Here is a 26,878-nt window from a genome sequence, read left to right as displayed (position 1 = left end):
GTTCATTTCAGTTAGCATAAAAGTTCACACACTGACTGTAAAGCAACTGAGGTTCTGGCAGTACCATTCAGGTCTGCTGTCATTGTCTTTGATCTTCTACATTTTTTGTTTCCTCTGTGGTTTTTTGCTGCTTCTTCTATTCTCATTCCTTTTCTTACTTTTCCAGTATTTGTTGATGAGAGATCCAATTGACTTCCTGTGCATACTTGTTATACCTTATTTCTTGAAGGATATTTTGTGCTTCTGTTAAAGCTTTAGTAACATCTTGACAGGGGAAATAGACTTGAAACATGGAATCTAAGGAAAAGGTTTCAAAGGGAAAATGCACAAGTATTCTGCTGAGTATCTTTGTACTATTAATCTCCAGGCTGCAATGTTAGTGTAGTTAACATAGAATCACATTGGCATAGGTTAAAAGACCTCTTTTTGCTGTAACCCTTGAGGAGTTCATAGCTTATGGATCATACTGCCAATTTAGATTTGCCTTGCTGCTGGCTCCAGCTCTGCTTCCTGCAGAAGGTAATTCATTTTGCTTCAGAGCAAGTTGGTGCATAGGAACCAACTAAAGGAGGCTGATCCAGTGCATGGAGAGAAGGATTGCCACTGTCGTGAGGAGTTTGAGTGGGCAAAGTTCGCTGCATGAAATCATGGTTGTATGGCTTAATGGCTTGTACCTGACCTGTGCTGAACATCTGAGCATCCTGTTTCGGCCTGACCAGGACAAGCCAGAACCTTTTTTGCTATCTAGGAATCCCAGTGGATGGGGGATACAATTCCTAGGTTTGCCACAAAAGGCATGTGTATCCTAACATCCAGTTTGTGTTCAGTGAGCATCATCGAATATTGCATCATATTTTGCTTTTATTTGCAGCAAGACTAGAATATCTGCTATTTTTTAAAGGACCACTACTGAATTCAGGGCAGGAAGGAAAAGAAAGGAGTTATTGATGCTCTAGTAGTTCTATGTGGGAAAAACTGATGGTTTCTCTTACTGGTAACTTTTCTAATGACCTCAGTAAATGTGATGGAGTTCTTGATTTTATTTAGGTGGCTATTCTTGTTTTCTCAAAGGGGTTTGTTGAATAATTTCTGTGAACAAATTTCTTCCTATCATTTGTGATTTCATCAAACAGATTAGAAAAGGGGTTGGTATGAACAGTCTGGTATGTTCTGTGCTAATTAAATGACAGTTTTTGAAACAAATAATAATAATAATATTTTTTATCAGTCATTCATATTACAGATTATCTCAATTTGTTCCTAGGACTTGGAAGAATTTTGCTTCAGATTTTGCATAAACCATTTAACTGTTGTTACACAAACTCAAGGCTTTGCAGAAATGGACCACGACCTCCTGAAAAACTTCATTAGCAAAGCAAGCAGAGTGGGAGCATTCCGAAACTGAGGTCTGACTAACACCAAGCTGAAGAGTGTGTTCTCTTCCCTCCTGGAAACACTTCTTTGGAGAACTTCTCCATGGTCAGAATGTGCAGTGGTTTGGAAAGAAAGTCTCAGTGTCCATCAGCTTAAGAAATGTGTAAAAGTCCACTAACATGCAGGTTTTGTAAAGAAGGCTACAGCATAGATGTGTGGTAACTGTTCATTGCCAACAGCCATGAGATTTTAACCCAAAAATCTAATGCAGAAATTACTCTTTCCCACTCAAAGTCAAGCAAACAAATCTATCGTTATCTGCTCTGTTTGGTTTGATTTTTTAATTTTTTTTTAAACAATGTGCATTTGGATTTTATGGGACAGTAACCTGTTTGCTGCTAAAACTTTCATAGTGTACTTTTAAAAGTAAGTTAATATGTCATAGTGGGCTTCTTTTTGTCTGGTTTATCATCCAGTGAAGATCCAAACTTGTTTTTCTGAACATATGATAAAGTAATATAAATGCGTTAGCATGAGGCTTTCTGACTGGCAGGAGGATATATCTCAGTTGCTGTTTATTTGGAGTTTATTTATGAGGAGCTTCAGCAGGATATTACAGCTTTGAGTTTCCAGCATTTATGTCCACTGTTTAGGCAGAATGAAAAGAATCTCCCTTTCCATTACACTGAACACAGTTCTTGGCACTCTAGTGGGCCAGGAAGGGGCCAGGAAGCATTCACTCTATTTGTCTGGATGTGAATTCTCGTGCTGTGAGTTTTACTACCAAGAAAATAATTTAGTTGCAAACCCAAACAAAATTTCAAGAAAAGGAGTTCTGCTTGAGGTTTATTTATGCCTGTCTTGCTATCTGTCCTGAGATAGACCTTCTTCAGAAAAACTGAGAAAAAGGTGGTTTCGAAGTGGTAACATGGGCCTTACAATCAAATCCTAAGAGTGAAACTCACAGTAGTTTCCACATGGCAATAAAGACACCTTGTCCAAATACATTGTTTCAAATTCTGTTTAGGAGAGAGGAGTTGCCCTCTGGACATGCCTCTCTCCCATCACTGATGAGCAATGGCTAAGGTAGAGTAGATGCTTATTTTCTAACTGACTGAAGTGAGTTAAGATGAAAACCCCACTCAGTGCTGCACAGAGGAAGGTTTGCCCCGTTACAAAAGATGTGAAGCTTATGGAGCATTTTCTTTAATTTTCCAAGAGGTAACTCTGAATTAACCCTGAGCATTTATTTCTCTTAAAATTTTGACTGAGTGAAGTGACTTCAAGTGCCTTTTGCAGTATTTTACAAATGGGGAAGACAAGAAGCTGGATGACTAGGCTCAGTACACTAATACAGTCATGTGACCTTCCTGCTGTTCCACTGAATCCTTCAATGACTTTTTATAATCCTCAGATGTGGTTTCTAAGAAACTAATTCCCTTAAATGATCACATCTTCATTTCTAAAGTAGAAATAACTGTTCTTTACTGTATTGGAGGCTCATTTCTCAAACAATCCTGTTCTTTGAGGAGCAGTAGGAAAAGGAGCAGCACATACTCCAGAAGAAAAGATGAGAAGTAATGAGTATTGCCCCTCTTCACATCAGACCTTGTGGGTGTGAGTTGGAAGGGTGAAGCATGCAGACAGCAGGATTTACTTATGAAGAGGGCGATGATCAAATATTTTTGAAAATGTTGTGGTAAATATTTAATTGTGTTTGAGACATTTGCCTCAGACTTTCACTAGAAGTATATTGGATCACCTATGGCTAACAAGCAAATTCTGCCACCCACTCTATGACTAGTACAACTCCCTCCAGCAGGGTAAGTCCATACTTCAGCAGTTGTGTCTGTATTTTGTATTCAAACAGAAGTGCTCAAAACCTTTACAGTACATCCTTTGCAGTTTCATCAAAACCACAACTTTGCTGGGGGAAGAGATCAGTTTTGCTAAGTTTGTGTTGAAAAGCACTTGATGCCAGTACACAAATAGAGGCTAATGCAGACAGTAAAACAGTATCATGGTAGGGCACAACTTTACTGCAAACCTTGTGTGCTATAGCCCAGCACTGATCATACCAAAGCATACACACAAGGGATCCTGTGTAAGCCAAGGCTGTATATCCCTGGTTAAGCCTGGGATGGCTGAAGTTTCCCCTTTTCAGTTCTGGGCATATGATCTGCCAGACTCACCTCCCAGCACTTCCTTAGCTGTAGCAGCACACAGAATGAGGGTGTACTACCACAGCCCAGCCTTCGGGCAGCAGCTTGTACCAGTCCCTGTTCCATACAGATGGCATTATGATGGCATACAGCCAGTCTACTGGGAACTGGAACCAGCTGGGCAACCATACCTCTGGTAATGGCCTTTCTGTGGTCACTTCAGCCTTCCTAAGACATGTACTATAAAAGGTCTCTGCAGATGTTTCTGTTGCTTTACTTAAAGAAACAAACCAAAACTGTAAATATGAAATTATGGGGGTTTTGACTCAACATCTAATAAAAAACATTCTGTGGCTCCCTGGAGATACTATTCCATGGAATGATAGTGCTGGAGAGGGATACCACCCTCCTGCATTGACTCAAGTTCATAACACAGTAGATGAACACTTACGGCAATCAAAGTGACATGCTACTTGAAACAAGGCATTTTTAGCTTAATATAAACAATAGTGCCATTTTTTCCAATTTATTTCCTTCCTCCTCATAATTCCCAAACGACTGTACACATTAAAGCCCAGATGCAATTTCAAAGTAATTGACAAAGCCTGTAATCTTGAGAAAAAGCATCTCTGGACTGAATGAGGGTGAAAGATTCAATGTGTCAGTGTTGCCATTTATACATAACATCTGTATCATGTGACCTGGATGTGATAGTGTTACATTCCTAGAGACAGTTATTTATTTAATTTGTTTAACTTTTGTTGCATGCACTTTCTTGGGCACTTAAAGCTCAATGTTTAAAAAAACATACTGGCTTAGGTGGTTAAATGTGGATGGGTGTATGTAAATATGTGCTTGAAACCTAACCACGGGACATTTCGGAAGAAAGTAAGGATGCATTTTACCATTGTGAGATAGTCTGCAACAAACTTGTGTTTGTGGATCTCGCTGGGTAAATTATGTAATACAATTAAGTATTGTTCTGTTTTAGGACGCCACAGACAAAAGGTATTTATTAAAGAGTGAAAATATGGTCAAGCGTAAACTGTGTCTGGGATTTAAATAAAGAGCAGTGTTCCACTTAGTAGAAAGGGAGTCAAATGGAATTTGAAAGAAAAAGAAATTACAGAGGGAGGGTCATTTAAAGGTTCTCCTAAGTTACTGAAGCTACAAGCCAGCACTGCATTGTCATATAGTAGCCAGCTGTAGAGTTTTGTTACAATGCCTGATAACTAAGTAAACTGCTGTTTTTATATGATCTGAACAATTTCCATGGGCTTTCCTTGTAAAACACAGTATCTACTTACCCCATAGAGGCAGGACTCATTGTCCAAAGGAGAGCAATGGAGATGGTGAAGGGCCTAGAGGGGAAGCTGTATGAGGAGCGGCTGAGGTCACTTGGTCTGTTCAGCCTGGAGGAGACTGAGGGGAGACCTCATTGCAGTCCACAACTTCCTCATGAGAGGAAGAAGAGGGGCAGGCACTGATCTCTTCTCTGTGGTGACCAGTGACAGAACCTGAGGGAATGGTCTGAAGTTGTGTCAGGGGAGGTTTAGGTTGGATATTAGAAAAACATTCCTCACCCAGAGGGTGGTTGGGCAGTGGAACAGGCTCCCCAGGGCAGTGGTCACAGCACCAAGCCTGACAGAGTTCAAGAAGCATTTGGACAATACTCCTGGGCCCATGGTGTGACTCTTGGAGATAGTCCAGTGCAGGGCCAGGAGTTGGACTCAATGATCCTTTGGGTCCCTTCCAACTCAGCATATTCTGTGATTCTGTAATGATGTAGAAAGTTTACAGCCTGAATCTAAATATATGTTTTGAATTTTTGTTTCTTTATAAACTTACCTGGTTTAACAGATCATTAATAAAAAGGCCATAATATTTAAAAGAGTATGAGTGGGATTTTTTCTATTCTTTTCAGTAGAAATGAAGAAAGTTTGATGCTTGTAGACTAAGTTGACTATGTAGTTAATTAAACCAGATAATATTTCACAGAGGTACCTTAAAGGCTATTTGTGTTCTTCAGGAAATCATTATCACGAGATAACACATTTGTAAGCTGGATAATTTATGCAAGTGTATTCCACCTTCCAAAGAAATTAATGCCCTAGTGACTTAATGATTAATAAAATGGTCCTCAGAACACTAATCATTGTTTCTTAAGCAAATGCACATTATGACCAGCTTGTTACAATTTAAAATATTTCAGCTGGTACTTTGTACTGGTATCACACAACCATCACCTTCTCCAGCCACTCCTGTACTTGAAAATGTGCAGTTTTACACATTCCCATGGCTGTTCCCGCACCTGTGAGGAACTTGCTCTTTACTACAGTACTTCTGGACTAGCACTGCCTAAACACAAAATTCTTCACTTGCAAGTCAAATGCAGTGAGGAAAAATAAGTTCCTGTGACACATAAGAACAAACAGCATTCATTTGGAAACAGTGGACAAAAGGAAGAGATGAAGGTATAGAACAGCAAATGAAGAGGCTGGGAATCAGCTCATCAGTCTTCAGATGGCTACACAGCCAAGCCAATAGATTAAATTCCTTTAAGCATTAATGGACAGAAACAAGCCTTTCCAAGATTCAATTCACCTGATCTCATCTTACATGTAAGTTTTAGGCAGGGACATATTTTCTCCAGAAATTTATGTTTCTCCACAGTGATTATTATTCAACCAGTGGTGCAACGTTTACCGTTAGGCACCTAAAATGCCCATAACATTTTTTGTCCAACTCTTCTGCTGTGAATCCTAATTTTCTTTTTTCCTAGAACACAGTTGCAATATTCCAAGCCATTTTTAGTACAAGGTCTTGCTCTGAGAAAAGTGCTGTCAAATGGTAAGATTTCCATATATCTGATAAAAAGCCATTAGTTTCAACATATGCTTATTTGGATACATATCTGTTTAAAAAAAGACTCTGAAAATGCTTTTTTTGGAGGGGGCAGGAACTGGCAAGCTAGCCAGTGCACTTTGTGCCCTAAACATTGTCCTGAACACTGATGCTATAAACAGCCCTGCAGGCTCAGCAGTGTCATGAGTCACAAGCACCTCTGGACTCTAAAAAAGCAGGGACAGGGAGCCTGAGGCTGATGTGCCCACAGCCAAACACCAAAGCCATGGTGGCTGACACTGGAGCTTGGTACTCTGGCTACTACCAGCAGTTTTGAGAGCAAAGGAATTGCTTATGAAAAGCAGGGTGGTGAAATCATAGAATATGGTGAGTGGGAAGGGACCCTTTATGATCATCGAGTCCAACTCGAGGAACTGCATAGGACACCCCAAGAGTCACACTATGTGCCAGAAAGTGTTATCCAAATGCTTCTTGAACTCTGGCAGGCTTGGTGCCACAACCACTTCCCTGGGGAGCCTGTTCCAGTGCCCAGCTGCTTTCTGGGTGAAGAATCTTTTCCTGCTATCCAACCTAAACCTTCCTCAACTCATGATGGGAACGCTTCTAGATGCAGACATCAACCTCCTGAAGGACCACGCAAGAGCCATGACAATGACCCAGATGCTACAGGCCTGCATCTGCCAGCATTACCAACAGTGACCCTGCTACAAGGTCTGGTGAGACTATTTCCAGAACATCCCATGGAAGCCTCTGAAGGTAACCACAAGCCCAAACATGCAACTCTTTGGACCTCTGCACGCAAACGTAATCACTGGAGATGGAGTGACCTCTGCTTGTCTCAGCTGCAGAGTCATGGTGTGATACAGGAGCACATCATCACCATATGAAGTCACCTTCCCATCTAGTAAAAGAAAACTACTGACTATAAATCTTTTAAAAGCTATTTTATTTATCTTGAAAGGAGAGAAACTGATTAGTTTTATAAAATATTATCATACTTTTCATGTAAAGCCTTCAGTCTGTTTGAACAAAAAAATACATTGTCACAGTAAAGAAATAATGAATCTGTTTAGGTACTGGACTCTGTATTCTTCCCCTCACCAAAGGAAGAACCCTGACTACTGTAACAGAGCTTAAGTCAGTGTACCCCAATGCTAAGATACATTCTTTCTGTAAAACTCTGCAAAAAGTGAGAAAATAAACATAAGGTACTCTTAAAACTTCTGTACATTTTTCAGGAAGAACGCTGAAGCTGTACTGAGTCTAAAAAACCCCTCAATATTATTTTAACATTCATTTACACATCAGTGTGCTGCTCGTAGAATTTTTAGTAGCTCTAGGATTAGCTTCGAATAGATCTTTAAAAAAATCCTACTGTAAGTACTCTAGGGTCAGCTAAACAACCTGTAAATGAGCTACTTGGAGAAGATGTTGGTTTAGAACGTTTGTGTCATGAACACCATGCTTTTCTACTGTAACTGTTTTTAATTTAAGTAGCTGCAAAAGCTAAATTCCATAAAAATTGGTCATTTTAAAGCAAGACATTTGCTTATATTTTAATCTACTGGAAGTAAAAAATGTGCTTTTGTTATGTGTATTTTACAAAGCTTAGTCATTGAAAGAAAAATTCCAGTATCTGAATCAGAAACTTACAAATACAAAAGATGACAAAAAGTTGAGTTGTTTTTTGTTTTTTTTTTGCTAGTTGCAACCATTCACAAATTGCCCAATTAACTGCCTTTTCAGTAAAATAAGGCAGATTGATTTTCCCAACAGGGGTTCACCCATTCAGCTTTTGTGCAGGCTGCAGTAAGGCCAACAGGAGATGCCCTGTGCTTTTAGAGTTCAGGCTACTCTCACCTGGAACCCAAATGGAGTCACTCAGCCTTCAGCTGCTTCTCAAGCTGTTTTGCTTGGCTACAGTTAGGTAAAAATTTGAGAAAAATCAAGAAAATTCTACATTATTAGAATTTTGAATTCTTATGTGTACCAGGTGAGGTTTAGGTTTGTTTGTTTGTTTGTTTTTTTTTTTCTTTTGAGACTTTCCAAGGTAAGAATAAGTGCACATCAATTACTCTGCATACGGAAAGAGGCTTCAGCTTCCGGGAAGATTCTCTGTAGGATTCTGGGATGAATCTCTGTGGGAATCATATTTTGTGAACTTCAAACTGATGGAGAGTCTAACTGCCCTCTGAAATTACACTGGAAAACTGCAAAATGCCAAGTACTGGTTTCAGTAGTACGGCTGCGTAATGATTTCACTTTGAACTCAGGCTGTACTTCTGAGGCGAGGCCCACACTCCGCAAGGCCTACGACTGCTGTCCAGTTTAAGTTAACGGGAACTTGATGCGCTAGCTATGTACAGAGACAGAAATCTTTGCAGTATCTGGCCCCTCATTTTAAAAATTTGCAAGTAATGAAAATCTAAAAATCAAATCTAAGAAACAAAATTAGTGCACTTCATATCATACTAGCTAACATTTCATCTTTAGGCAGAAAGAATTCAATCCAAGGAGACTGGATTGGCTTATATCAGTAACTCTCCAACAGGAAATTCAGAAACCTTACAACTCTGTTTTTAAAACCCTCAAATATATATATAAATTAAATTCAGTGGCTTATATTGTATATATGCTACATCATAAGGTAAAGGTATCATGAAAAACATTTAACAATTTAAGAAGTACAAATGCTTTCAAACTAGCAGTTTGGAATAAAAAGCAACTAAAAATGCAACTCTATTAATGAAGGCTGTAAAACAAAAACAATCTAAGAGGGCCAGCAGTGCAGCCCCTGGTCCTGAGAAGAATCTCACTTTTCTTCACTGGCTAAGGTATCATTTCCATCATTCAGCTTCTGCTTTTGCATTCTTGTTCGAGTAGATGCTAGAAAAAAAAACAACACCAAAACCAAAAAGAATGAAATTAAATCATTTTCTTCATAATTACTTTGGACTGATTATTGTAAAAATTTGTAATGACACATGGAATAGAAGTACACTATTCTGAATTCTAAATAAACCAAATCCTTCATTATAAAATAAACACCTAATTCTGCATTGCTTTGGCAATTCTTGCTAAATCTTACACATCTTAGAAAATTTCTTCCACCTGTTTACTCAAGTTCTCATTGTTTCTGTACCCTCACTGTGTCCATTTGCATCCTTGAGGTGGGCAGATGGTATCACACAGGGAATCTTGCTTTGTTGCCAGGCAGATGCTGTAGGTTGAGCAGTGCCCACATCCCAAAGCCAGCTGGCCAGGAAATGCCTTTTCCCCTCAGTGACACACACTAACACCACTGGACATGAGACAGAACTCTCCTTCTCAACCTCTGACACAAGTAAACACTGAAATATTTCCCCTACCTTAAAATAAAGGAGAGGTGCCCAGATCCACACTCATACCTATCTTGATGAGCAAGGTCAGAGTTTTTAATGGGCAAATCTGCTCAGCTACAGAGCTCAGATTCCACTAGACAGTGAGAATGCCTGGCCAGACCAAGTGTGCTCCTTCTCGGGAGCAGAAAATACAACTCATGTGGGGATGGGGTTGATTTGCTTTCCCTGAGCTAGATCTGAGTTTCATTTGAAAAAACAGAAAACTGATCCCATAAAATCTGATAGAAATGCTAATCCACAGTATAAAAGACAGCAAAGCAACAAACAAAACTACATGAAGCATTTTCCTGTGTATGTAAATTTCCATTTTGTAATCTGCATTTTTAAAAAACCCAAGCAAGTTACCCAAATGACATCAGTGTTGAACATTTTCACCTGAGTGGGCCCAAACTGTTCTATCCAAGGCACTCACTGCTGTGCAGTTTATGAGGAAAATAATACTTACTCATTTCTGCAAGCTTTTGTTGGAACTTGGACTCCTGGGGTAGGTGTTTGCTGCAGACAGAAACCATATGATTAAGTCAATAAAAATACCTCTTTATCCTAAACTTTAAATTAAGGTTAGTTCATTTCAGTGTTATCGTCTTCTCTTACACACGCTGAATAAATCCTTCACTTCTGACATCAAAGCGTCTAATTGGGAAGCATGATGCTGCCATCTCATTTAATACAGTTCCTGAAGTTCATAAATTAACACAAGTCAGGATATCGGGAAGAAGTTAGGATGGAAGGCCCCAAGAACTAAATATATGTAAGATTACCGAAAAGCCAAGGACAGTCTCACCTTCCATCCGCCTCGTCTTGCCCCTCTATATCAAAGCGCAGCCTCTTCAGTGGCTTCGGAGCAGCACTTACTTCTGCGCTGCGCTTCAGCTGGCCGTCACTGTTGCACAACATCTGGTTTATTTTTTGAAACTTTTCAGAAGTCTGAAGTGACAAGAAAATGAGAGAAATAATTGTCAGTGAATCCTGAAATTATTCCAACTTTCCAGATTATCCACTAAAAAAATTAGGAGTTCTAAAGCTCTGTGGAGTTTTAAGAACCCTGGCTTCTGCCACAGCAACTTAAAATAAACTGCAACACATTTTAAAAGTGCATCTGGATACTTGGAAGGAGTTAAAAGAACTTTCCCGTAATTACTACATTTAATTAGACACACTCACTGGCCAGTTCCAGAGATGTGAGCAGGTTGTCTCATTCCTCCAAAAGTTACACGCATTTAAGACCAGACATTAAACATGTTAAAACTCACCCCAAACGATTCTCCAATTGACACCAAAATTCTGCCAAATGAAGAAGAGAAGTGTTTAAGATTAGGCTACATTTAACAACCACAGAAGCATCCACTAATTTGCAGAGTTTAGCACGAGGCATCAACATGGTTCCTTCTTCTCTCTCTGCATTAACAGTGCAAACTCATACTGTGCTTTACTGCAGTGAGATATTTTTCTCTGGGCCAGTGAATGCTGAATCACCAGATCAACTGTATCACACAGACAGAAATGAAACTGTGGCTTAAAAGAACCAGAGAACCCCACAGTCTGTCCCTTATCACCAGGAAGACCCTTCTGTGCTGGGTACCCAGACAATCATCCTTTCATCTTTACCATTTAGTGTTTGCTAATCAAAACCATGCAGGACTTCAACCTGAAATACACAGTAACATTTAAACTTTGGTACACAGTGGGCCAGATGCACTGGGACTCACTTGATCCTAGTTTGAAAAGCCACTGGAAAACTGGCACATTTGCTGTCATCCTCACCCACTAAGAACTACTGACCAACACTTTGAAATGTTCTGTTCAGCCAACTAAATAAACATTTTGTTCCAAAAAAGTGTTTTCCCTTTGAACAAGCTTACAAAGCTCATCTGTTTTTCAGGAGTGTGATCCAGAGTCAAAGCCAACAACATTTAAGCAACTAGGTCAGGAAATTCCTCTCTGGGGGTGTAAAAAAAAAAAGGGAAAAAACAATCAACAAAAACCTCCTTGAGCACAACAGAAAACCACTCAAAAATGAATAAAGGTTTCAAATAGGGGACAGAAACTTTTAACCAGAAAAGATATAACAGCCACAGACTACTGAGAAAACAGACTGCAGTTTTCTAATTTGCTTCCACTAAAATCCCCCGAGTACCTTTAATTTAGTCAAAGAAATGCTTGTCAACAACCTACCTTGACCTTGGAGTCATCTTTGTGGGTGACTGAAATCCATCAGAGAATTTGTATGGGCTCTTCAAAGGTGAGATGTAGATGTTGTTGCCAGCAGGGACACGCCGAGGAGAGTTAGAAAACTGGTAAGGGCTGCGAGGAATGTGTGGGATGGGTGACAGAGTAGGAGGCTATAAGAAAAATAAAATAATCATAAGATTTTATTGTCCATATATTTCTAGTCCATTGAATAATGAACAGAGCTAATGGCTTACCCTGTTGGAAGCATACTGCAAAATGTTTGTTTTCAGCTTCTGCATAAACACTAAGTTGTAAAATACTATAATGGAGTCATATTGTTCTTCCCGGATAAGAACACGTTTAAAAGTCTACATAGGGTGAGAAAATCATACACAAGTTAAAAAAAAAAAAGAAATGAAAATTTTACATTTGACAAACTTATAAAACCATTCATAAAGTCTGTGTTAGATAATAGCTAGGATGGCATGTGGACTGTGTGCAAGCCATTGTACCTACTATTCAGAGCTGTTCTAAACTGTTAGGGGTTTTTTCCAAACATGTATGAACACCAGTAGAAGCATCTACTTCATTAGCTGGCACAGTCCCTTAGTGCAAACACAGTTCTAACATTTTCCAAATTTAAGCTCCTTTTGCTTTCACGTACACATGTGTCAAAATGTCTAGACTACTGTGCATGCTGTGGAAGGCTAAAAAAACTCATTACTGACCTGATGTGGATAAAATAGTTCTATAGGCTTGGAGACAAAGTCTGGAGTTTAGCCAAGATCCACAAATACACTATGAGAAACTCTGCTACTCAAAGGATGCCTACAGTTCCTTTAACTGGTGAGGATTTTTCTATTGATTTAATTATTGTGTTGTGCAAAAATTTCAGTACATGAAAGCTCCTATGAAGAAAGAAACTTCTTAATGTTAGAATTAAGCCTGCAACTTTAATTCATACTCAGCTGTTTGATATATAAGCATACATCTCTATTTCATATCAAACCGTATTTCTATTGAAGGCTTCTGTAGAAAGTTATCTGCTTCTCTTCCCTTAATGCTCCATGGGAAGTTAGCTAACTCCTAAAGGAACTTGTGTTATTTTTGAAAATCCTATTAGCTCTACACATAAATCTTTCATCTAGTCTCCAAATAAAATCATAAACCATTATTTAGTATCTTTAAAAAAATGGAATGAAGTTTAATTTATGCAACAAATCTTTAAAAAATCTTTAAAAAAGATATTTAGTATTAGATTCCGTTTTCTCCTCCACAAAATGGAGATGCAGTGAAGCAGAAGTTTCTTTTGTATGTTCAAGTGTAGTTTGTTTTATTTTGATTTCAGAGAGAAAGAATTAGTTTATAACATTTTTATGGAGGAGTAACTTTCAAGAACTTCCATACCTCTTGATTTGTGTTGCAAAGCTCCTTGTATGCCGAAACTATTATTTTAAATCGAAGATCTATATTCTTTACTTTGCATATGCCATACATGGAACACATCATGATCTATTAAAGAAACAAGACAAGACAACTGAAAATGCAGAAAATGAAATCAGCTTCGTCATTTCAAGTTAAGAAATAAGCTTTCTGTTACTGTTAGTGTTCTGTAAACTAGCCTGCAATTCAACTTCATAAGAACTCCCAGAACCTAAGTCAACTACTGTTACCTCTATTTCTGTATGACAATCAACTAACTAGAGCTGATAGTATCTTCTAAAACTCATTTCACACATTGCAATTTTAGAGTAGAATAACAAAACATTTATCAGGCACCCATGTGGTCTTCCCAAAGAAAATCATTATTTTCTTATGCAAATTATTAGAAATTGTGGTGTTCTTCATTATTTTAGAAATAGATGAAAATGGTATTTGACAATGCCATAGTGAGTAACTGCCAGTGCTTAAAAAACTGAGATAAGAGACTTCAGTCTAAATTAAGTTCTCCTCTCAGTGATCAACAGAAAAATAAAAACTCAGAGTACAATTTCTGACTGCTAAAGAATGTCTAAGAAACATTTTGTTCAGGAGAGTCTTTTTAAGCTTTTCAAAACTTTTTTGTTCATGTTACCTGGTCCAAGTGCCTGTCTCTCATTAGCTCATACTCATTTTGCAGTGTGTACTGGAAGAGGGTCCAGATCAAGGGTTCCAGGTCAGGATGTTCGGAGAGAAGCTGAAGGAACAGTGTATGTAGCCGACGATAAGCCAGAAGATACACTTTAGAAACAGAGAGGACAAATAAACTGGAATTGTAATAATAGGGGCATACAAAAGAAGAATGCAATGGAGGATCGACAGCAATTGAACGTTTGCTGTCTCCAACTACAAAAACTACGAGACATCAAATGAAGGTAGTAAAAGCCAGTTTTAAAATAAATGGAAAAGATTCTTCATACAAGTGACAGCGGACACATGGAAGGCCACACCAAACAATGCTGCACATGCACGTCTATGTCAATTCAAAAAGAGCCTGAACAAGCATTTGGAACATGAATCTGCTGAGAGTTACTAACCTGACACAGTGCAAAAGGTTCAGAAAAAACCCCGAGCTGGAGAAAGTCAAAGTTTGGGAAAGCATTCAGGGGAAGCACCGTCCATGCTTGCCCAGTTCTTTAGCTTCCCAGGATACCTATTTACGGTCACCGCTGGGAAAAGAAGAACCCTCCATCTGAGCCCATATGGACATTCTTACAGTCAGTAGGTAAGTTTTCAGTTCAAACTTCCAGCGTGCAGAGCGCACCCATTAACCTGCTGGCACCATTTTACAGTTTCCTCCAGAGGGTCTGCACACTGTTCACTACAGATTCTACAATAATCTTTTAAGAAATCTTGAGCACCAAAACGGATAAATAACATGAGATAACTGCAAATGTCAGCACATACAGAAGTAACAAACCTTTTTTGTAGAACAGAGAGAGGGAGGTAGATTTTTGTGGTTTCTGTGTTTGCGGAGTTGCACCAGATTGAGCATCTGGAGTGGAATTAGCACTTGGAGGAGGTCCAGATGCTTTCTTCTTAGGAGATCTCACAGGAGAAAGGTAGCTGGAGATTCAACATATATTAAGCACTTAATATCACAGGATAAAAGAACAATTTTATATGAATAATACTTGCAGGAACTCTTCCTTAAGAAATTAATTGCTATTGCAACCTGTTATCCTCAATACCTGATAGAGGGACTTATTTATTCCTAGGTAAATGAGATAACAGTTTGCAGTTACAGGTTTGATGGATCTTAGAAAAACAGATTTCAGCATTTGATTTAAATTTATACGAGTAATTAACATCTGCAAATACAACAGTTTAACAAAACCTAAGTACCAAGCCTAACAAGTAGGAAAACAGAATAGAGGTGAATTTTAAGGGTGATATTAACTTCACATTTTCCTAGACTTCAGGCATGCATGTTACTTACAGGTCTGCAGCAGTGTGATTATGTTGCAAAGGTGTACTGGGAGTAGAAGCGGTCTCAGGCTGATCAGTTTGGCCTTCTCGTTCTTTTGACTGCTTGATAAGATCAAACAGAGGCGACCCCTAGAAAAATTACAGGAATACTACATTGTACTAAGAATAGACAAACACTTTAAATGGATTTTGTTCCCTCTTCTCCAAAAAAATCCACCAAAATATGATCCTCAATAGAAGATTAAAGTGTTGAAGTACTTCAGAACACTCATATTTTGCCAGATAACTTTTAACTATTAAATACACCAAGCACATTTTTTCTTGTTTCATCAGCAATCCATTAGATATAGGTTAACTGCAGATTCGAGACACAGTTGTATTCTAGAATCCCTTACTACTTCCTATCAAATAGCCATTCCTGAAAAGAAGACCAAACAATACAAGAAAATACATAAAATGTCGCCTTTCAAAAAATAACAAAAAAAAACCTCAACACAAAAAAAACCAAACCAACCAACCAAACAAAAAACAATCAAAGGAAATCGCAACCCATTGGTGACTGAAAGTTACTGCTGTACCTGTTGTCAATCTATTTCTGCTACAACATCTACCCAATATTTTGCATATGATAATATACAAACCATGGTCATAACTCATTTAACTGCACTGGAGACTTTAGTCTCATGTTGCAGAGCCACCTCTGGCAAGAGTTTAAGTGATTCTGGATTCATTAAGTCTCTGCCCTCATGGTTAAAAACAAAAAAAAACATTTTGATTTGAGGTTAATTATCAATACTTTAGGCAAGGCAGTTGGAATACATTGGAAACTAAGAGCTTGAAGTAGAAAGTGATGCAGAGAGAATGTAAGTGGAATGTAAAGGTTCTGGGTGAAGCAACATCACTACTTCTGCTGACGTTAGTAATAAACAGCAGTCTTGCAGAAACAAAATCTCAGGCTGCTTGTGTGTCACGCACATAGTAGTATTATGCTGAGACAAGAAGACTGCACGGGAAAATATTTTGGGACTGGATTTATAATTAATTTTGAAAACAGAGGGTTGCTGGCTTCTAGATTGTTTTGTTTTCTTCAAACAGAAGACTCATCCTTGAGCACAATGCTGCCTCTCAAAAGTGCAGTATCAGAACTCCTGAAGCAACAGAGGAACATTTCATTAGCAAATATCTGCCTTCTTGCGGGGGAAGCAGTGTCCATAGTACCAACTGAGGATGAAGTGGGCAAAAACAAACATTCAGCATTTTCCTGAAATGATCTCCCCAAAAGACAGTAGTAAAATCAGTCAGTAAAATCATTGCTTTGTACACAACGCATCATCAGATGGTCTATGTATGGTCTGTTTGAACCTACAAATGCACATTATTAATACTAAAATGTGATGGCACAGATGATAAATCTGTAGCTACAAACAAGAGCACAGCACGCATCTAAAGTATGTAGCATCACCTGGCTAAGGCAGTAAGACATAGCCTAGTAAAACGAGACTAGATTTATGAGAATTAAAACTAGCATTAAGATATTCCTCATTTAGACTTATTTCTAAAAAAACAACATTTTTCTTCTGAAGTGCATCAAATAAAAATTTAGAGCAACAAGATGAGAGTGATGAGATTTACAATTTTTCACAGTGTGCAATTTTTAAATTATGATTTTGGCAATACTGGAGGTGTTTCATCCATAACATAAAAAACATCAGTTACTGATTCATAACCACATAGTTATTTCTGTACTGTTTCTCCACCAGTTCAGCTCTTGGGCTGGTTTGCATAATTTTCCCCTGCATTTGGTAGTGCACACACTCCTCACAAGTTTCTCTCAGCATTGCACTTGCTGCAAGCACAGACACATTACCTTCTCCATTTCTCATTCTTCTGGTCTCTTCCTTTTTATTATTCCCACCATTCACTATGCTCCAAAGAATCCAAGTTTCTTTCCCAGAGCAATCATTAAATTATTGATGAGATATCTTGACTAAGAGTGAACCCTGCTTTGTTCATTTCATATTTTAGCTATTTATGACTGGGAAAGTATTGTTTTTAATGAAACATCAGTAGGAGGAAAAAGGGTTGATAAAGGGGAATGAGAGGTCTAGGAATAGAAGCAAAAATTATTATTTTTGAGTTAGCACTTGAGACCAGCAGTTCCAGGTCCTCTCTCACCCCTGCTATAATTTTCACTATTCCAAGTGTGATTTCATTAGATAAAGTGAGGAGGCACAGCAGCTTGCTACCAATGGAAGAGATCTGCTTATTTTTTCATAATTTCCACTCCTCCTCTTCTACCTGCCAGCCTTGACAATCAGTTGACCTCAATGTAAGTGGAGCTGATGCACTAAGCCAGCAGAAAGTTAACAGAGAAAGCAAACCCAGATTTAGGTCCACTTCGCAGAGAATCACAAGCAGAGCCAGAATAATCAGTAAGAACAGACAAGGCAGCAACACTAGGAGCAAAGCACAAAAGAGCAGAGAACAAAGTACAAGATGTCCTGCATTTACTGACAACAACCTGTTCCATAAACTGATCGGCAAGTGAAATTTATCTGACAGGAATATAGAATATCTACTGCTGCTTTCCATCAGTTAGATGAGCCACAGTCAGCAAAGGGATATTCTTTGTGCAGAAACATCTACTTACAGAGACCCAACAGCAAGATGCAGTGAGTCCAATATTTTTTGGCTCCCACAAATACTAATTGACATTGTAGTTAAAAACATGGCAAGATAAACAGGATGTTGCAACCCAGCCGGCCCCAGCAGCACAGAGGTGCCAGCATCAGTAATGGCAGGATGTGAGACAGCCTGATTCAACACATGGCCCTGAGCAAACCACAGCTGTGTCACCTACACTGACTGCACAGCCTTTGTTAGCCCTTTGGCTGCATGAGCGGGAAGAGGGCATTTAGTTTTCAGACCTGGTGAAATTTCTGTTTCGTTTCCACCTTCCTCTCACACTTTAGATGCAGCCCTCTGTGTTCTTTCCCCGGGGAGCCCTACCACTCAATGGTACCTTTCCAAATGCATGGTCAGGTAGTTGGATGAATAGGAGCTACACTGACAAGACTGGTGCCTCACAAAATGTGTGTGCCATAATGTAGAATTACGTAGAGACAAGTTTTCTCAAATGCAACTACCCCCCATCCTGAGAAACTGATGGCTTTAATTACAGCCTTGTCTCCTTTCTTTATATTTACTCATGGAAAATAATTCTGTTTAGTGAATTCAAAGCACGTTGTGCAGCTTGCAGGGAGTTTTCAAGCTCACCAGGGCAAACTTCAGCTTTAGTTCCACTATTTGATATTCAACGCTCAAATGAGCAAAGTATAACATCATTAACCAGGCAATTACCAGTCCTCTAAGTAATAGTCACAAAGAACTTTAACCCCCAGGTCCAGCTTAATCGAACAGGAATGTTTATTGGGAACTTGTTTCTAAAGTGATGTTATTCATGCTATTTTGTACAAATTTTATATTGCTTTTTATAGCTTTTAAGCAGCACTTGAGGTGAATAGGTCACTTCCAATGCATTCCTTTCACATGAAAGCAGATTTGCAGTTTTTACTTTAATTCAATGCTCAGTAAGTGATTAATGTTACTAGATGCAGCCACTGAATAAATTTCACTAATTAAGCAAAATGCTGCTTTTCATTTGAGACTTCCCTGTGATGGCTACAGAAACCCCATTTTATTAGTGTAAAAAAAGGAGAAAGCAATGAAGGCTTAAAATTTCTCAGGGTCAAAAGGCCACTGGCATCAGAATGAAGAATAAGACTGAAATTTGACTCACTCCCCTCTCACACTACCCAGGGCTAACTAAATCCCCAACACTATATCTGTGAATTAAGTGGGGCTTTGTTAAGTGAAGCTTTGTAGGATGCTTCCCTGCAGCAACACCTCCATCACACGCATCTGCAGTGATTTTTCCTCATCTGAAAGCTCCTTTCATGGACAAAACAGGCAGAATTTCTTGTTGGCTAATCTTTCTTTGGCTACAGTGAAACTACAGGACACACAGGTGCTTCCCAGCTTCCCAATCTTTGTATTGACTATATCTCAACAACATGTTTAACTAGACTTTGGTTTCCATGAAAAGATTAAACAAAAGACCTACATCCTTAAACATGGGGAAGAGCTACCCTAGGGTTTGGGTGTACTCCACTGACCATAGAGAAAGACCCTGAGCAGCTTTAAGCAGTGCTATTAGCACTCACAGGTTTTTAAAAACTGCTTTTGTCTTTGTTTTCTATAAGCTTTATATTTTTATTCTTTATAATAATTTCCTAATACATTTCCAGGTTCTAGTTATCTGTTCACAATAAATTTTAATGCAGTGTTTAGCACTTAACTATGCATATATCTTAATGCCAAGGTCCCTTGGGGTTTTTTTATTTATTTTTTGGGGGATTTATTTTGGTTTTCAAATTATTGAATCAGTCAATACAATACATAATGTTAAACAATTTTCTTCCTCATAATGTACTAAAAGACGGCTGTGATTTACAGGGCAAAACAAAGCCAGTCTAGAACTGACAGCTTTGGAATGGAAGTGCAAGGACTGGATCAGCACAAGCTATTTCCAACCCTCTTCCTCACGAGAGAATTGCATGCCCAGAAAGTTGACTTTTGCTTGCAACTTTTGAAAGTTGCCTTTTCAGAAGTTTCACATGATAATTAGTTATCAGAATTCTGAAATAATTTAGGCCTGCCAAAGCAAAGTACACCTCACAGTCTAAACTGAAACAGTATTGACCATGAAAAAACCAGTAATATTAAGGATCGTGTCCTAATTTCACACATATAAGTTGTGTTACATAAATTATGTTCCCATTGGGGCTTCTACTTACAAAATTTATAAAGAAAAACATTAAAAATTGCAGTGTTAATGATTTAATTCATATAAGAATACAGACAGATCTGCTTTTAACTCCTTACAGCATGTGCATGTTTAATACAAGTCCTTACTCATATCCAGCATTTAAGATGAAGTAATAGGGTCATCAAGCTTTGTGAGGATCTTCTTTTATCTAGTGATAAAGAAGTTAAATCTCTCCAGTCAGAGAAGGAAAGCCAGGCCGCCACAGTCTGGGTATGAATCTTAAAGTTTCGTTGCTTTAAATGATGCTGCAAATCCACTCTCCTCAGAGTTTTGTGATAACCTACTCTTCCTCAAAAGTCTCTGGAGAGACCTGACAAATCTTGTTGGAAATAAAACATTATTTCAGAAAACAAATAGCATAGTTTTCAACCCCTCCACTCCCAAAATTACTCTTTACCAAATGAAGACTGATAAGCCAATTCTTTATGTTTTACAGGGTCTCTTAACAAAGGTCCATGGGATGACCTCATTGCACAAGAGTGATAAAAGAGCATCATTAAAGTATCCTTCCTAGCAAAGGAGAAGAATGTCTGTGAAAACAGTTTTTAAATTTTAAATATAAAGATGATAGACCTTCTCTGTTAACATAGTGACTGATACTATTGGTTACGTTCAAAACTATTACACAGACCAGTGATAACACTCAGCAAACAGGGAAATTTCTGACAGAGTTATTGCTTTATAGCTCTGCAACCAATTACCAGTTGAAGGGAGAAATGAACCCTGGTCATCAGGAATGCTCCTGTTTGCCAAGCCTGTGAGATTAACTTTTTAAAAATCGGTTTGAAAGGTGTTTTGAAAGACAGTCTACAAGCAGAACTACAGATTTATAGAACTGGGTTTTTTTAACTATGCAGGATGACCCTGAGCAGGTTGCAGTCAGGTCTTGCACCACTTCCTTCGAGAGGTTTTTCTGCTCAACTCACACAACTGCACATGCAGGTACACAAATCAAAACAGAATACAATAACCCTTGCCATGTATTTTTTTGCTGAGCATTATCCAAGAAAATATCATTTCAGGCTTATCTACCACACATTTTCTCCCCAAAGCAATTGCTGTGAGCATCTTCCAGATGAATCTGTGGTCTGTACTGGCAGTGCAGCTGCAGAAACAATCCATATCTGAAGTAATTAGCAACTGTATTACCTATCCCCCCAGAGCAACCAGGCTTCAATATGACTCATTCTCATACTTTTCAAGATTTTAGGCAAAAGCCAAAGGTCTCAAAGACAACTCAATGGATACCAGTTTCCCCCTACTTTCTGGATAGAAATTGTGTACACTAAACTAAAATGCATCTGATCTGAACCATGTGACTGTTGCAAATGACAATATATCAGTCAGTAACAACATATTCTGCCAAAGATCTTGAGGTTGAGAACTATAGCAACAACTTTAAACTGTGAAAACACTACAGAGTATAAATATTTTCAGCACAGGAAATAGAGAAGAGATGCTTTAAGGGACCATTATGTTAACTGACATCACAAAGTATTAGATCATTTCTATAGTTATTTTTATATATGAAAAATTATTACACTCGGGAGCAAAACAGCACTCAAGCACTTAATTTCTTCAGAGGAACTTTTGGGTCACAAAATGCCTATCTCAGTAAAGAGAATTTATTTAGGTAATTACTATTGTAACAATCAAACAAGCTGTTACAATACCACATCACGTTTTACATCAGTTTCATTTCTAACTGACTTACACAGATCCAGTTCCCAGAACAATTAAGACAGGTTCTGGGAAATATTTTTGCAAGTACAAGTGGAAACATGACAATGAGGTGTCTCTGAGACTTTTGTTTAAAGCCAGTAATTCAGTTTCAAGTCTTGTGTTCTTTCCAGTTTCTCATTAACTGTACAAATTTAGGTACAAAGCGCCCCAAACAATTCTTTTACAACCTAAATGTGGTAAGTGTTCTAGGAAACTTTGTAGACAGCAGTTTTTGAAAGAGCAGGACAGTATCTTTTACCAACATAATCAAGGAGTCAACGAATTAGGAATCGAACAGAAAAGGATATAATAGATAATCTGCAGCAGATTGGAATAAGCTACATGCACAGAAAGACCTATTCTCTAGAAAAAGTAATATTAGCTAGGGGAAGGTATATGTCCTGAAATGATTAAGAGCAGACTACTCTATGATTATTTAAAAGCAAAAATAACCATAAATATCTTGCAACATGCTTCATATAATCTAAAATAGAAAAATAGCACAAAGAAATTGGAGTTGCAAAACCAACGTGCCATGTTTTATACCAAAGCATGGCAACACAAGCATGAAAACCATTTTATGTGATGGATTTATCAACCACTTCTAGAAAACATTACAATGTGAAGAAAATTACACATGACAAAGAAGAAGGAAAAAACTGAAGTTGTAACAAAAATCAGAGTCATAACATTTTGGGCACATCCTTTGAGAAGAGTTTTGGTCTTAATTTGAGTCAGTACTTCTATGACTACCATTATGGAATAGCTCAAGCTCAGTTAGTCTATACTTAGCATTAGTTCAAGGCAGACAAGACCTGGCAGTTATCCTGCTGCGCTTGGCTTTCAAAGCAGAAGCATATGCAGACCTTCTGAGTGCTCAGTTGGCAGAATTTAAGATGCCTCCATTTAAACATTTCTGCCTTACAAGCAGTTATTTAACAATCAGTCAAAATGCAGTATAATAGAGGTAAGGAAGCTGCACTGGAAATCAAATTAACAAGAGAAGGTTAAAAAAAGTCTTGGGCTATTATTTAGAGTTCATTAAAAAAACATTCTTTCCAATGGAAAAGAAATAGTGGAATTTTGACAGTGTGATACAGAATAGTAAAAAAATCACTCAAAACACCCCAAACTTTCCAACAACTTGTCTGAACAGACCTGAAACAAAAACTTGGAAAGCACTGACACCCATATTTTTTGATGTTATGCCTATTTCATACTTACTTTTTAGTAATTTTATACATCTAGTATTTCAACAATTACAAAGTATTTTCCCTACTGTTTTCTCTCAAAGTGTTACAGCTAATTCTGAGGCAGATCATAGAATGAGTTAGGATGAAAGGGATCTTAAAGATCATCTAGTTGGACCCCCTGCCAGAGGCAGCAATACCTTCCACTAGACCAGGTTGCTCAAAGTCCTATCCAACCTGACCTTGAACATTTCCAGGTATGGGACACTCACAGCTTCTCTGGACAACTTGTGACAGTGTTCTACCAGTCTCACAGTGAAGAATTTCTTCCTAATATCTAATCTAAACCTGTTTAAGGTTTAGATGGCCTGTTTAAGGCCATTCCCTCTTGTCCTCTCACTGCATGCCCTCGTAAAAAAGGGTAAAAGATATTAACAGTGCTTTCTACTAAAAAAGAAAAAAAGAAAGAAAAAGTGCCCTTCTCTACTTCCCACCACTCCTCTCAAGGGCAGTTTCACCAATCTACAGCATTAGTTGGCTTCCACAACTACAAACTATAAATTTGTATAACCATCTGAGAAACAATTAAAGAATTAGTAAGTCAGCATTAACTTTGCATAGATCTGAAGCAGAACAAAAAATGTAATTAATATTATTAAACATGAAGAGTATCCCTTAGTAAATGATGGGAGTCAGAAGATACTTATACCAGAACATGTGGTGTATCCACAGAGTTATTCTAGGATACTTTAAATAGACTAAAGAAAACTTAAAAGAATGCAATATATCTGCTTTAATTTTTTTCTAACACCAAAAATGTAGCTGAACTAGTAAAGAAGGGCAAAAACAATAATAAGGGGCAAAAAACTCTAAACAATTTATTTGTGTGTGTGTATGTGGTAAACTTGGACAACAGTAACATCTGCAAGAAGCTTGAGCTCATGTTTCCACTAATAAGACCATTACTATTTTTCAGAACATAATGTAAGACGTGATATTCAGTGCCTTTTCTCATGGCCACACATGAGAATCTTTTTTGAAGACTGATCAGTGATGGCTAGCTCAGGCTCTGGAAAAACAACACTGGAAGGCGTAACACTTCCCTCTTAGATATTTAGAGCAGAATCATGCAGGAAATTATAGAATAGAATGGTTAAGGTTGGAAAGGATCACAGTGGGGCACCTGGTCCAACCTCCCTGCTCAAGCAGGGTGTTTAAAATTCAGTCCGTTTCCATTTGGATGACTTCACAGTGATGCCTTAAGGTCCATTAAGTTTTTTGATTTTTCTAATTTTTATAAGTTTTATAAGTAGTTATATAGCAGAAGTAGATTTAGAAGAAGCAGCAGCATTTCATTCCTTTACCCTTAGCACAGAAACTCTCCAACCCTATTACTCCATTCTACGCTCCCCATATCAATTCTACCCCTGAATTCCAGTAGAAATGTTTAGTCTCTCTTTAAGACAGGTCTATTCTGCTTAGAGAACACTTGTACCTTGGCCTAAACTGCAGAGTACTGGCAAACTCTGGGTAACTGTGTGACCCCTGTACCCCGAAGAATATGAAGACTGATGAAGAGAGGGTCTCAGAGACCCCAGTCCCAATTCCCAAGGGGTGTGACTGAGGGTGGTCCAGGGCAAAAGTCAGAGGGAGGATAAAACCTCAGATTGGACAAGCAGTATTATAAATTGTAACATCTGTACAGAGGGGCTTGTGTGCGTGTCTTGTAACCTTATGCCTAAGCACAAATTAAAACCCTTCCCTTATCTCACCTTCAAAACTAAATTGTCTCGGAGTTTTTTTCTCCCTGAATTTTCTTTTAAGCATCACAGGGATCTAGGAAGGCAACAATAATCATCTTCAAGTTTTAAAATCAAGAGCTATAAAAAGACAAAGATCATGTTTGGGTTTGTTTTCTGAAACACCACATACCAGATCCCCCACTTCACATCTAAATAGCACCGACGCAAAAACTTCTCACCCTTTAGGAAGCCCTTGTGCTACATGTCTGTGCAGTAAGGGACCCATGCTCAGCATCCCATCTGCAGTCCTTTGCCCACCCATTCTGCAACCTGAAGCCAAAACTTGGTTTGGAGGCTATAAACACAAGCCATGCTGGCCAAGAAGCACACACCCTGTGTGCTTTTGCAACTGGGGACTAAAAAGCAAAAGCTTGCCCAGCTGAAGCACAGGCATGTGGATCTTGGGCCTTCATAAAGATAAAGAGGAAGACAAGTCTTCTTTTAAAATGACAAAATTTCAAAAGTAACATATCCTAAAAAAAGTCAAAGTTTTGAGAACGTTTTTGATGCCTTTTTTTTTTGGTGCTCAGATACTCCTGTGTGTGGGGAGCGGACGTGTGTATGGAAATCAAGAAATGTGCATGGCCTCTGCTCTCTCCTTCCTCTGTGCAACACTTGCTCCTTGACCATTTATCTTTTGGTTGTACTTCCATTGGCATATAATTAAAAACTGCAACATGTAAAAAAAGAACCTATGAGACTGTCCCTGAAGTAATAACTCAGTGACATTAGGGAATATATGAAGAGCACCTATCAAAAAAGCAGTAAAACAGACTTAGCTGACAAGGTCCATTCAAGTACTAAATGATCAAAACCTATGTTTCTCCTGATCTCATTAAATTACAAATACACTGCTGGAAAACACAAATGAGAAAGGTGAAATACTTCAGTAACAATGTGCTTTTCTATTAAAGCTTTGCATTTTTATGATGAGAAACTCTCGTCACTTGTAAACAAAGCAAACCCCAAGTTCAATTTTTCTGGGAAAATCGTTACGCTCTATCCTATTTTGAGAAAATTCAAGTCTTTTAATTCTAGTTTTTCTTCCTGAAATTTAAGGAAAACTTATTTAGGTTATAGAGATTTTTCTTTTACTTCAGTTGGCCTTTTTGGAAGAAATTTCATTGAAACATATTCCCACAGAAACCCTACATTTTGTCAGTATGTTTTCCAACAAAAGAATTTCAAACTCTTTCTGCTAGTACCGCCAATCTGGCTGTGGTATCTCTTATGGAAATTTCAAAACACAAACTCACTGATCAGTGTTTTAAAAAGCCTCATGCTCATTTTAAAACTTGATCACTACATGAATTGTCATTGTGCATGATTTAATTGAAATACCTGATCTCTGTTTTACTGAAGTTACATACAACCACATTAAATTGTTACTGTTTATTTCCTATGGTTTAAGCAAATGCAGGAAGGTTGGGATGGCTTGGAAGCCACAGAATTTTAAACTGACAGGCTTATAGAAACCCCCCAAAATGTTTCCCTTTAGCTCTCAAATTCCAAACTGTGTGTAAAGGTCACACCTTACATGGACAATGATGCAATTTGAAGTTCAGTTGAATTTTGAAGCTTCTCCTATCTGCTCTAGAAAACACAAACCTGAACAGCAGCTCAGCTATTTCTGCAAAACCTTTCACATACTTTCTACTTGATATTTCCTGCCATCAGCATACAGAGCAATACTGAAGCTTAGCCTGCTTGAACTGTATGGACATGGAGTTAAAACTACCTCTTGCAGGCATGAGGACTTCAGCTACACCTACGTCCGGAGCCCAGCTATGGCTAAAGTAACTCAAACTGCATTCTGATTGACTGGTCTGTGCAGGAATAACAGTGCAGATGCACTGCTTGGTTGGGTAGATTAAATAAACAGTTTCCAATCCCA

The 26,878-nt window shown here is 38.2% G+C and overlaps 2 protein-coding genes across 3 annotated transcripts in view; one reads left to right on the top strand and one right to left on the bottom strand.

The window, feature by feature from the left end:
- RCBTB2 (RCC1 and BTB domain containing protein 2) overlaps positions 1-2,400 on the top strand; it is a 33,133-nt gene extending 30,733 nt beyond the window's left edge. For both annotated transcript variants that reach the window (XM_017815119.1, XM_017815120.1), the window contains one exon: positions 1,265-2,400. In XM_017815119.1, the coding sequence (XP_017670608.1) occupies positions 1,265-1,405 (141 nt within the window). In that variant the 3' untranslated portion in view covers positions 1,406-2,400. The remainder of the gene's footprint in view (positions 1-1,264) is intronic.
- A 5,616-nt stretch (positions 2,401-8,016) lies between these two features.
- Positions 8,017-26,878, bottom strand: part of RB1 (RB transcriptional corepressor 1) — a 73,112-nt gene continuing 54,250 nt past the window's right edge. The window contains exons 18-27 of the mRNA XM_017815086.1: positions 15,393-15,511; positions 14,874-15,019; positions 14,049-14,194; positions 13,382-13,486; positions 12,229-12,342; positions 11,978-12,144; positions 11,056-11,086; positions 10,587-10,729; positions 10,248-10,297; positions 8,017-9,287 (exon numbers count right to left, since the gene is read on the bottom strand). Coding sequence (XP_017670575.1) covers positions 9,214-9,287; positions 10,248-10,297; positions 10,587-10,729; positions 11,056-11,086; positions 11,978-12,144; positions 12,229-12,342; positions 13,382-13,486; positions 14,049-14,194; positions 14,874-15,019; positions 15,393-15,511 — 1,095 coding nt within the window. The 3' untranslated portion in view covers positions 8,017-9,213. The remainder of the gene's footprint in view (positions 9,288-10,247; positions 10,298-10,586; positions 10,730-11,055; positions 11,087-11,977; positions 12,145-12,228; positions 12,343-13,381; positions 13,487-14,048; positions 14,195-14,873; positions 15,020-15,392; positions 15,512-26,878) is intronic.

This window comes from Lepidothrix coronata, unplaced genomic scaffold, assembly GCF_001604755.1.
Source record: "Lepidothrix coronata isolate B3197 unplaced genomic scaffold, Lepidothrix_coronata-1.0 Scaffold48, whole genome shotgun sequence".
Classification (NCBI taxonomy): domain Eukaryota; kingdom Metazoa; phylum Chordata; class Aves; order Passeriformes; family Pipridae; genus Lepidothrix; species Lepidothrix coronata.
Note: the sequence above shows the minus strand (reverse complement) of the source record. Positions and strands in the feature narration are given on the sequence as shown.